General features: G+C 38.4%; 3 protein-coding genes across 3 annotated transcripts; 1 reads left to right on the top strand and 2 right to left on the bottom strand.

The window, feature by feature from the left end:
• Positions 1-31: 31 nt before the first annotated feature.
• On the bottom strand, positions 32-2,489 carry ptges3l (prostaglandin E synthase 3 like). The gene is made up of 7 exons (XM_056365333.1): positions 2,331-2,489; positions 2,107-2,220; positions 1,827-1,893; positions 1,625-1,723; positions 1,189-1,278; positions 963-1,025; positions 32-710 (listed from the first exon to the last, which is right to left on the bottom strand). Exons 1-7 carry the CDS (start codon positions 2,363-2,365, stop codon positions 702-704), a joined length of 477 nt encoding a protein of 158 aa, XP_056221308.1. The 5' UTR covers positions 2,366-2,489; the 3' UTR covers positions 32-701.
• A 727-nt stretch (positions 2,490-3,216) lies between these two features.
• Positions 3,217-10,324, top strand: kat7b (K(lysine) acetyltransferase 7b). Its single transcript, XM_056365298.1, has 14 exons — positions 3,217-3,402; positions 4,439-4,589; positions 4,691-4,939; positions 5,096-5,178; positions 5,663-5,746; positions 5,924-6,022; positions 6,153-6,263; positions 6,500-6,691; positions 7,094-7,183; positions 7,358-7,498; positions 7,605-7,698; positions 8,487-8,633; positions 8,827-8,933; positions 9,299-10,324. Exons 1-14 carry the CDS (start codon positions 3,385-3,387, stop codon positions 9,398-9,400), a joined length of 1,668 nt encoding a protein of 555 aa, XP_056221273.1. The 5' UTR covers positions 3,217-3,384; the 3' UTR covers positions 9,401-10,324.
• On the bottom strand, positions 10,115-11,247 carry si:ch211-131k2.2 (uncharacterized). Its single transcript, XM_056365338.1, has 5 exons — positions 11,017-11,247; positions 10,695-10,791; positions 10,559-10,588; positions 10,361-10,414; positions 10,115-10,200 (listed from the first exon to the last, which is right to left on the bottom strand). The coding sequence occupies exons 1-5, from the start codon at positions 11,128-11,130 to the stop codon at positions 10,115-10,117; spliced, it is 381 nt and encodes a 126-aa protein (XP_056221313.1). The 5' UTR covers positions 11,131-11,247.
• Positions 11,248-11,918: the final 671 nt, after the last annotated feature.

The raw sequence follows: 11,918 nt of genomic DNA on the forward strand, positions 1-11,918 counted from the left end.
ATGCTATGTAAAAGGGATGTCAGAGATTGAGAACTTTATTGTTTTATTTTTATTGTTCAGAGATATAATTTTGTTTTAGGACAACGTTCATAAAACATGCAAGACATGTATTAATATGTAATATGAACACCTGCTAGAACTTATTACACAAGCTACTACAAAATACAGTGTATATAAAATGATCAAACCTGGGGTACATCAAACCATCACCATCTACAAAAGTGGTTTAAAACATCATTAACCATGACTTGCTGTTATATAAATGAAATATAATCTGCTGATGTATCATGAGCATTTAAAGCATTTCTTGTAATTAAATGAGTTGTCAGTGCATTAGCACATCTGCACATAGAATAAAATGAGGAATGAATGAAAGGGGGCAGCATCCTTACTGCTGCACTGCTGACACTTTCTGGAGTTGATGAAACTAAGAGAAATGTTCTGCAATTGCCACTAAACCTTTTATTCACTGGCCTGTTAACATAAAATATATTACCCCAAGCACTATAGCACCAGATCATGGTTGATAAAATGTATTTTATTAAAACTGACGATGATACGTCAGCGTAAAGGGCACAAAAATATGTCAATAAATAATCTCATAGAAAATATTACATAAAACAGTATTTTGGACAGTAACACATCAGATCATCAGCAAATATTACAAGCTTCAGTGAGCACAGAGGAGGAGGCAGTGAGTCTCAGTCAGACTGTAGGGGTAAAAAGAAGAAAGTGATCAATATCAACATTTAAACGATCAATACATGAAAGAGTGTTTAATTTTTCCAGTTGTATCCCAGCATGCAAATATCACTTGGAATGAATAAATGCTTTGCGTATCTTGAATGAGTTTTAGTCCTCAGAGTTACTGTAAAACCAGTTGGTTTCATGGAGTACAGTTTTAACCATTGGTCAATTTGCAATTCCCCATATTTTAAAAGTAAGCAGAACGCTGCACTTACATCACTGAGATCACCCATATCCGGTGTGTCTCCTTTATTGCTGGTAGCCATCTCCGAGATCATCTGAAAAAGGAAACCCTGGTGTTTACACAGACACACACACACACACACCTACGGTGGGGTCTGAAAGTCTGAGACCACTTTCCCATAATTGAGGAATCCAAACCATCAGGGAATCATGCTCATTTTCCTGTAAAAATATCTTTGATCTTATTACTTCACTTACGTCCATGTATCTATCGTACTCTTCCTTTCCCTCATCCTCTTCATGCTCCCAGTCTCTCCAGTTATCAAAGTCCACAGAAATCCAACTGGCCTGCAAAAAAAGAAGGCGAAACAACACAATTCAAAATATTGCTTAACCAGAAGAAGCTGACAGAGGAGCACCCTGCGTCATGGATATACTGTCACACACCTTCCCACCTTTACTGCTACTCAAAATGCTGAGGATTAATTGTGTCGCCCACTATTACAGAAGCTTTGAATGAGTTCATTTGTTAACTGATACCGACAAACATCTAGTGTCGAGACCATGTCTGACACAGCAATCTCAGCAACTTAAAACTCCATTATTCCTGGGGTCATGAGACTTTTCAGAACTAAATGTAGGACAAGATAAAAAAAACCTTTTGACTGATCAATTTAAACACACACAGATTTACCTTAGCAGTATCCTTCTGGAGACGAGGCCATGCGTAATCAGGCTTCACCTTCCTCAGCAACACATTGATGGTGCGGTCATACACTCTTTCTCTGGAGTCCTTTTAAAAACAAATTTATATTTAATGTCACAATGACTGTGTAGTTCAGCATACAGCATATAAAATGAGTTATATCCCATCATGCCTTAAATTGGATGCTTACATGGATTTGGACTTTGTCGTAGAAGTACAGCTCATTGTAGTACACGTCATCTGTGTCATTTTTGCAGCTGTTGTGAAAACAGGACAGGCTTGTCAGGGGAATAATTTATCACAACATACACACAATTTGCAGCATTGGACAGCTGCCCACATTATTATTTCACTCCCTGAAAATAATGGCTTTAATTAAGATTTTAAACATCCCCTGTTACACTAAAGGCAAAGATAGAAAGCTCTAGAAAGAAAAAACAAAATGCCACCTATGTTGAATATAAACTCACCATAAAATCAGTTTGTCTGGCTGGATATCGACCTGGACATCTTTAGGTTTCTGAACCTTGAAGTTGATGGTGACATATTTCTTTCTGTCATACCACAGCGCATGTGCTGGCTGACTGTAAAGACACAGAAAAACTATTAAACTATTAAACTGAAATGTATGATCATTTGTATTCGTATATCCAAGAGTGAAACTTCTTCATAATCAAAAAGATGCAGCACTTACCTCTCCTCTGGTCTGACAATTTTGGGCTTGTTCATTCTAATTCTTGCACCACTGAAACAAACTAAACTTATTACGTTGACTATGGAAAAGTAGAAAGCATGTGGCTCGTTGGTTCAGGCTGTGTGTTCTAATGCTGTGGCCAGGCCCTGGAAGCTATTTATAGAGTAGTTGGTATCAGCTGCTGGGGAGACATGCCTGCCACAGCCCCTTCCCCTGCCCTTTATGGTCTGTCTGTGGAACTCTCGGGAAAACAGATGCATTTTCTGGGTTCTCCAATACTTCAGTCACCCCCGACTGGGTGCTTAACAGGGTGAAGGTGGGGGCAGGGAGACACATAACAGAAAAAGGTCATACCAACAAATGTAGAAACTCTACTCAGACTATTGTTCTTCAGTCATGTGACACTGCTGGACCCTGTAGCAATTTGACTAAACAAATAAATCAATAAATCTGACAGTTAATAAAAATGTTTGGTGACATATCTAGAAATGTAATTAATAATACCAAAAATACCTGAAAACAGATGTTTTACTGGATCAGCTTGCACTGAGGCTCATACTCAATCAGTGCTGGACTCAGATTAATTAAGTATAAATAGTTAATGCAAACATGTGTCACTCAATTTAAATTAAATCAGTACAAAGGAAACATTACGCATTTATACACAAAATGTACTGAGGTGAAAGTTGTGAATCTTTATATTTCTGAGCTGAGAGAGAGTGTGGTCTAACAAGAGTACTAGTGAGAACTAGTGGTGTAGTTGCAGTCAGTGGATCCAGCTCCAGGTGAACCCGCGGGGGTTTGTGCAGCTTAGAGTCGCCCCCTGCTGTTCCGGAGGTTCACACGCAAATAGATTTCTCACCGGAAATGCAATTCACAGCTCTGTCTATGGGGAATGTGGCGCGAGAGATCCTGGCAACCCTGTGTACATACAAACTTCTGCCTGAAAAAAAAAATCGATAAATAGTTTTCTTTCACCTTTTTGTCTAAAGTCTGGGACGTTTGGCCGTTTGTTTCTTCAAATCCACAGGAAGTAGCGTTCACCAAGGAGAAAATGCCCCGCAGACGACAGGTAAGAACAAATGTAGGTCGCACAAGAAGGTAACGTTAGCTAAGTTAGCACCGATGTGTTCCATTCTCCGGATGGGGAGAATGTCCCACCATATTGCATTCAATAATCCGACGATTTAACCTGCCAAAATATGGTGGCAGTTACATTAGTTGTGCGTATTTTCAGTCCGGCAAAAAAGAATTTGACTTTATCAGTGATTTTCAATTTTATTTGATGTATGCATATTATGCTTTTGTCAACATTTTGAGCTAAAGTGAAGATAAAACTTGGTGGGCGGTCACGAGCAGCTAAACCAAATCTAAGAATTTAACGTAGGTTTTATTGCAATAAAATGAAGCTTTTGAGATACCATATATTTGCCGAACGCACCACAATATCACAATAACGGGTATTATATGAATAATACGTATATTATATCGATTGGAAAGCTTACCAATAAGGACTGCATCTTAAACTCTGAGATTTGTCAATGCAGTTTGGTTTTCACAGTCTATTAGCCGTATTTAGAAAGCCGGGGCAGCTTAGCTAACGTTACAGGCTAAGCTAACAATAATAATAGGTTGTTGAAGTGCTGACTTGTAGCCTTTACTGTGAAGCCACTACTTGTAACATTATCTGACTAACCTCAGGGTCAGTTGCTTTTTCAAATGAACCAAATGCTAACTGTGGTTAAATGTATTAGCTAGTCATAACTGTTTAGCCTAATGTTACTACAAATGTAGCTAACAGCAAGCTGTCAGCTGTCTGTGACCTTTCTCTCAAAACATGATTACAGGAATAGTCGTATAAAAACAGTGGGCAAACCCGTAAACAGCTCTTGCTACACAGAGTCCCTTTGTCCCACGTTTTGGGTAACTGAATTTATGAGTCCAATATCAACACCTATTAGCAAGCTAACCTCACTGACTGTCTTTTGTAAGACAAACCCTTATTGTCACGTGTAATTTATTTCCATGAGACATCAGCCTTAAACTTTTTGTGCTGTGATTATAGAATCTGTGTAGGATTTCTCTCATTTAATGTTTTTACCTGATAGAGACACATGGCAGGCAGTGGTTCAGATGGAACTGAAGACTCAGACTCGTCCGCTGAAAGAGAGCAGACCAATAGTTCAGAGAGTGATGGAAACATGCCGAAGAGACAGCGTCTCACCAGAGCCTCTACACGCCTTAGCCAAAGCTCTCAGGGTTGGTGAAGACATTGTGTTCATGCAATATAAAGCTTTTACAGTAGTCATCATCTCAGCTCATTCATAAACACGGTGGCTGTTTGACTTTTGTTGCTCCAGACACTCCGGACTTGAAACGAGCTGCAGACCACGATGAATCTCCACCATTGACGCCCACAGGAAATGCCCCCTCCTCTGAATCTGAGCTGGACATCTCCAGCCCCAATGCTTCTCATGATGAGAGCCAGGCCAAAGACCAAGCCAACAGAGACTCAGATAAAGACCTCTCCCATCGACCTAAGCGCCGCCGCTGTCATGAGACCTACAACTTTAACATGAAATGCCCTACACCGGGGTGTAATTCACTTGGTAAAACATCTGACCTTTTGCAGATTTTATTATATTTTAGATATTTTTATTAGATTATTTATAGGAATTAGATTTTGATTCGTATTCCGCCACATCCACTACTATCATAATATTATTGTATCAATACAAATAACTTAATTTTCTCCATTTGACCAGGTCACCTCACGGGGAAACACGAACGTCACTTTGCTGTATCAGGTTGCCCTCTTTACCACAATCTTTCTGCTGATGAGTGCAAGGTGAGTATCTTAAAAGAGTTGGCTGCATTTTTGTTGTCTCTGTTGTGCTTGGTTATTCAACACGTTTGTCCTTCCATTTTTTATTTTATCCCCTCATCATGCAACCCCTTTAATATGTTTGATATTTATACATCTATTTACATGATGCCTTTTGGGGAGTCTAGAATGAGATGCATCAGTCAGTTTAATATCTTAATCAGACACAAAATTGTTGAACTGTGTTTTTTATTCAAACTTTACTGGCAACGGAAAGGTCAATGAAATTGAAAACAGACAGAAAATACATAAAACAACAAGAATTAGATATCACAGTGTTGCAAAATTACATGTAAAGTCACATATCACATAAAAAGGTCTTTAAACAGCTTTAAATCAACTTACTAGTGCTATTACACAAAAGGTTAATCAGGCCTAGAAACGTTTTTATTTTATTCTTTTATTTTTTTTACATAAACTGTAATCCATTCTTGTCTCTTGATTTTAGGTGAAAGCCATCAGCCGTGAGAAACAAGAAGAGGAAGTGAAAGGGCAGGAAGAAAGCAACTCACGCCATGCAACGCGTCACCAGGTAATTCCTTAGCAAAGACTAGTGTTACATCATTAGGTCTACTTTTCACCAGGGAGCATATGAATGTTATGTTTGGCTGCTCAATTAATAGTGTACAACTTCTCCTAGTACTAGTAGTACTGGCCAGCTATCATATTACCATGGAAATGACTGGTGTATTTTTATCTTGCTTTTCAGACACCAACATCGAAACAGAGCAGGTACAAAGAGCAGGTGGCTGAGATCAGGAAGGGGCGAAACTCTGGCCTGCAGAAGGAGCAGAAAGAAAAGCACATGGTACATCACTGGCACTCCAACATGCAGTTGTTCATTTGCTGTCACTCCACATTTTACTGTTACTACTGGTACTGCATCACATAGCTGGTATGTCGTCTCATCTCTGTACCTGCTTGTGTCTGATCCACAGGAGCATCGGCAGACACACAGCAACACCAGAGAACCTCTGCTGGAGAACATCACCAGTGAATATGATCTGGAGCTGTTCAGGAAAGCTCAGGCCCGAGCATCTGAAGACTTGGTAATGGGCGGGTTCATGTCTCCATCAGTATTACTCTTAAATTACAATTTTCAGACTAAAATAATTGGTCATTAATACCAGTTAATGAATGAGAAAAAATTGAACTAAAGCATGAATAACGACTGGGACAACTTGCTGTGGTCCTCTTCTGTAAAGTTGGACCTACTTTGGTGTTAGATACAAACACACTGACCTCACTGTGTATCTTTCTGTTTCTATATTCTTCCCGCCTGCAGGAGAAGCTGCGTATCCAGGGTCAGATCACAGAGGGCAGTAACATGATCAAAACCATCCTGTTTGGCCGCTACGAGCTGGATACCTGGTACCACTCGCCCTATCCTGAGGAGTACGCACGTCTGGGTCGCCTCTACGTCTGCGAGTTCTGCCTGAAGTACATGAAGAGCCAGACCATCCTCAGGCGACACATGGTGAGAGTCAGAATCTCAAAGTCTGTGATGAACCATTGGTGTTCTGTTAATACTGTTGAGCCACAGTGTTTTCAGTGGCATGTTCGATTCTTCTTGTTGAGACGTGAGAAGAATCGGTGTTTGGCCATTTGACCGACAGCTCATAATAATTACAGCCTAGAATAGAGTTCTCTAAATGTTTAAAAATTATTTAGTCATTACATTTATAGGCTGGTTCCTCCATAATTTAGAAGTGATTAATTTAGTTTTTTATTCTAGAAGAAACTGAATTTTGGCAAAATAACTGTTAAATAACTGTTTATTTATTTTATTACTCATATGATCATCATGCCATGCCTATCGATGCTGCATTGAGTTGTCTGAAGGTAACGCTGATGTCCGTTGTGTTATGTGTGTTTTTAGGCAAAGTGTGTGTGGAAGCATCCTCCAGGAGACGAGGTGTACAGAAAAGGAGCTATATCTGTGTTTGAAGTCGACGGCAAAAAGAATAAGGTTGAGAAACTCAAACTTCAAAATGTCTGTTTTCTTTACTCCTGGTTCTGTCCATATTGGGAAATTGGTTACATATCCATTTGTAAAACCAAGTGTCAGTGACGGTGACATCTTACTTTTAAAACAATCAATAAGTGACTGTGTTAAAGTGATTAAAGGCTATTTTGTCCACAGATCTACTGCCAGAACCTGTGTTTACTTGCCAAGCTTTTCCTGGACCACAAAACGCTGTATTACGATGTGGAGCCGTTTCTCTTCTATGTCATGACTGAAGCTGATAACACTGGCTGCCATTTAGTGGGATACTTTTCCAAGGTAAATGAAAAACATGGGATTTATTGTACATGCAGTATATAAAATTATATTTGTGTTTAAAGAAGCATCTAAAAACATTTATCCTATTTTTTTTTTTTACTTCAAGGAGAAGAATTCCTTCCTGAACTACAACGTATCGTGTATCTTGACGATGCCACAGTACATGAGACAGGGCTTTGGCAAGATGCTCATTGACTTCAGTGTGTTCAGTTTGTTTTTTCTCATTTTGTCAATTGGTTGCTCTGTCCAAATGCTTGTAAAGAATGTTGACTGCCTAAAAAGTGTGATCAATCCTTGATGGGGAATATTGCTTAGGCAGTTTAAATTGATGTGTTATTTCCATGGTCTAGGAAAAGACCGGATTATTTATGTGAACTCTGAAAAACTGAACTCTCCTCAGTGAAAAATGAGGCAGCAGGAAAGACTGTTGAGATAAGAACTGAGACTGTCTTGTCCTGTCTTGGATGCCTTGCTAACAAAATATTTGACTTCCCTTAGCCAGTTTATTGAATAATACATGAGAAATGGACCTCACTGATATCATGAATCTGACTGAAAAGGATTCTGTTACCTTGTTCAGTGGATATAAAGTCAGTTCCTTTAACTCAGAAGTTTATTCACCGTAGAGGTAAATCTGCGCAGCGTAAACTGTTTCTTTAATTGAAGCTTTTGTATTGGTCATTTAAGATTTTTTTTCCCCTCCTGCTCAGTCAACAACATACAGTAGCTTCAGTAAGGTCATTTATTGGGGGCTCTTGCATTAGATTGTTATTTGTGATATAACATCCACCCCTGTATTACCACTTGTAATGTAATCTAAACACTGGCAGCAAAGTAAAATACAATTTGCATTAATTAGTATGAACCATTTTGTCTAAAAAGTTTTGACTGGTCTGTTAATTTCAAACTTAGATCTACAACAATGGCTTGGATTCTTAATCTTAAAAGCATACATGCTCTTGTTGACCGTTCTCTGTGCTGCGTTCAGGCTACCTGTTGTCCAAAGTGGAAGAGAAGGTGGGCTCACCAGAGAGGCCCCTGTCTGACCTGGGCCTCATCAGCTACCGAAGCTACTGGAAAGAAGTGTTACTCCGATACATGTACAACTTTCAAGGCAAGGAGATCTCCATCAAAGGTGAGTGAGGACACAGAACTCATGCAGGTTTCATTTGTATTGGTCTTCTACCAAAAAACATTCCAGCATAAAGTGAAGCTCAGTGCCAGGATGGGAAAGACTTTTACCACATGTAAAGATTAATTTCAACAATGTATATACACACACACACATACAAAAACATTTACTGGTATAATATTTGCTTGATGCACAGAGATCAGTCAAGAAACAGCTGTTAATCCGGTGGACATTGTGAGCACCCTGCAGTCTCTTCAGATGCTCAAGTACTGGAAGGGAAAGCACTTGGTGTTGAAGCGACAGGTAAGATGCGTGTCTACTGGCCTGTGTAGCTCCTGTTTGTTTTTTTTTTCTGTTGAAGTTTATCATCTCCTCGGTCATTTTTATTCTAACAAAATGTTAATATGAAGAAATCATGTTGCAGTAATTTCACATCTAAATGAAAAGTTGAATACTTGAGAAATTAAACATTTTCTTCTGGTCTAACAAATCATTTAATTAGGATGGACATGAATTTAACTCTTTTTTGTTTATAGTTTTATTAAATAAATTATATAATTTTTTTCCACATACCTCAGACTCAATGTATTTATTCCTGTTGAAAAATGACTCAAAAGTAATCCCTGTATTTGACCTCCCAGTTTAATTCCTTCTCTTCTTCCTCTCAGGACCTGATTGATGAGTGGAAAGCAAAAGAGATCAAGCGGGGCAACAGCAACAAAACCATCGACCCGAGCTCACTAAAATGGACCCCTCCAAAAGGGACATAAGCACTAAGATCCTCAGGCTACTGAATGAACTCACCTCCAGCCTCACCAGCCACAAGTAGCCTAGACCTATGAACTGTCAATAAAGATCAGTGTTTGCTTTCTGTCATTTTTTTTTATTTTATCCTGCTTAGTTCTGCTTATTTGTGTCATTTTTTTACTTTTATATTTTACTTTCCTTCATATTTTAAGCACCATACGTTCCAAATCGACTGATTCTTGACAGTAGAAAATCTATTTGTCTTATTTGTTTTAAAACTGCCTACGTCTACTAAGCTTTGAATGTTAAATGATAAACGGTCCAGTGTGGTGGATAACATGAATGTTAAAAAAAAAAAAATACATACCTACATTTTGCAGCATTTCCAGGCTGTTATTTTTATTTCTTTCAAGAAATGTGCATTTTGAAGATGGTAGATATTTTTGTTTGGGATTAATACAATAATCGTTAGCATGAACTGAAGCCGTAAGCGGAGTGTGTCTCGAGGAGTGTGATGTATGGTAACGTCTTTGGTTGGTGAAAAATTGTATAGATCATAGTAACGTGTACTTTTTTTCTCCCTAGCTCCATCAATACAGGATTTGGACCCATTCTTCTGGTGAACCTGCCAAATAATGGAATAATAAATTGAGATATTTTTAATCTGCTGAGAATATGATAAAATGATGACAATACCACTGTAAGAATGCACATAGAAATAAAACAACCTCAGGTTTTTATACTGATACAATCATACCTTGCTCGTGTGGTTTCTCTGAAACATCAGTGGTTGTTGCAGGTGGATTTATTCTGGTTAAAGATTCTGTAATAAAAACAGAAAACATAATGGGATTATCTTTGCCTTGTACTTTTGATCATAATTGTTAAATGTGTATGAGCAATTTGATATTTTTAATATCAATAAAAGCTGCATTGATATTTTGAAACGAGTTAGATTTTGTTTCTTGGGTGTTTGTGCTCACCAGCACTGGAAATGCTTCTTCCCATCAGACCCACAAATGTCTCTCCTTTATTTCCTACAAGTGTAAGGAAGATGATCACATTTACAAAGGTTATAATGCAACCCTGATGCTGCCATAAAAAAATGAAATGATTTAATTTGAAAAGTGTATTTAATTTTTTTTTTCTGTGGCATTATACCGTAACATCCAGCTACTTACGTCTGTTTACTTGAAAGGGTTTCTTAATACCTGTGGGGTAGAAAAAACAAAACAGAAAAGACCAGTGGATTTAGTTTAGACAGAAATATAATGGACCAGTATTTTTTTTATTCCGTTTGTTTTTAATGGAGGCGACCTGAGCGTTTCCCCATGAGTCCGTAGAAGCGAAGGGCTTTAGATCTCTTCATCAGAGAGGCGATCGGGTCGGTCAGACCCGTCTCCAGAGACTCATCCTGCAAGAAAAACCATTACACTTTTGATTTTTTTTTCTCCAGCATGATTAATCAGTAATTAAATCTACTTTTTTAATTCATAATTATTCCCCACATTGTCATCAAATTACATGCATATCACATTTAATCCAGAATTCTTTGATATTTATTATCATTCAACCAGAAAGTTCAGAGCATTTCTGCAATTAATAACAAATAAATCACATTGAAATTACTCATGCTCACCTGCCAGTCTCTAGATAATCCTCTCTCCTCTTCCACACTTGACGACAGTCCCTGATAGGTTTGCAACAAAGCACAAAAAGTCACAACAGCCAGTTGGATCTTCCAGTTATCCATGTTTTTGCAGAGGAGAAATGCTTTGGTTAGAATCTCTTCGATCAAAGCAATATATATATATATATTTTTGTTTGGCTCCCAAAGCTTAAAACCACATTTAAAATGATATTGGAAGGAAGTGGCTCAGTGTTATTTTGCCTGTCCCAACTGTATCACAGTGCATTTATACCTCTGTACCCCCGCTGCTAGACCCCTCCCCTCTAAACATGATTACGCACTTGTCTCCATTGTATTAAAAACCTCCAGATATTTGATATTACAGCTTTTTTGTTTTTTTGATCTGGCTTTTCATCATGAAATACTTTGCAGCCATCACAAAGTAAAAGACTGATTTACATGGTGAATCAAAGATGTTTCTGAATGAAAGTACTGTATTTCTTCAGTTGCTCTGTAACTGATACTGGGACGCCCCCCAAAGATTTATTAGCTTCTTTAGTCTTTAGTTCAAAGGAAGACTCACATGTTCAGTAACATTAAAGCTCAAATATTTACATTTGAGGTGTTCCATTTTTTATGAGACATCTGGATTGCTATTGGTCTAAAAATATTCCCCTGTTGCTCATTTGTGACCCTGTGATGTGCACATGCTTCTTTGATATCACTGAGGAAGAGGGCAGGACAAGCAGGCGATGCTCTCCAGATATAACCATCTGCTTTGAAGGTAGAGCTTTATTAGTTAGCCAAGTGACTTGGTGCCTTCCTGCTGCTTCTGGATTTATTGAGCAGGACAACACAGGCGTGACCTCTGAAGGCAAGTGGGCTGGATCGTATGTAACGCTCGTGGTCAG

Source organism: Seriola aureovittata, chromosome 21 (assembly GCF_021018895.1).
Source record: "Seriola aureovittata isolate HTS-2021-v1 ecotype China chromosome 21, ASM2101889v1, whole genome shotgun sequence".
Lineage (NCBI taxonomy): Eukaryota > Metazoa > Chordata > Actinopteri > Carangiformes > Carangidae > Seriola > Seriola aureovittata.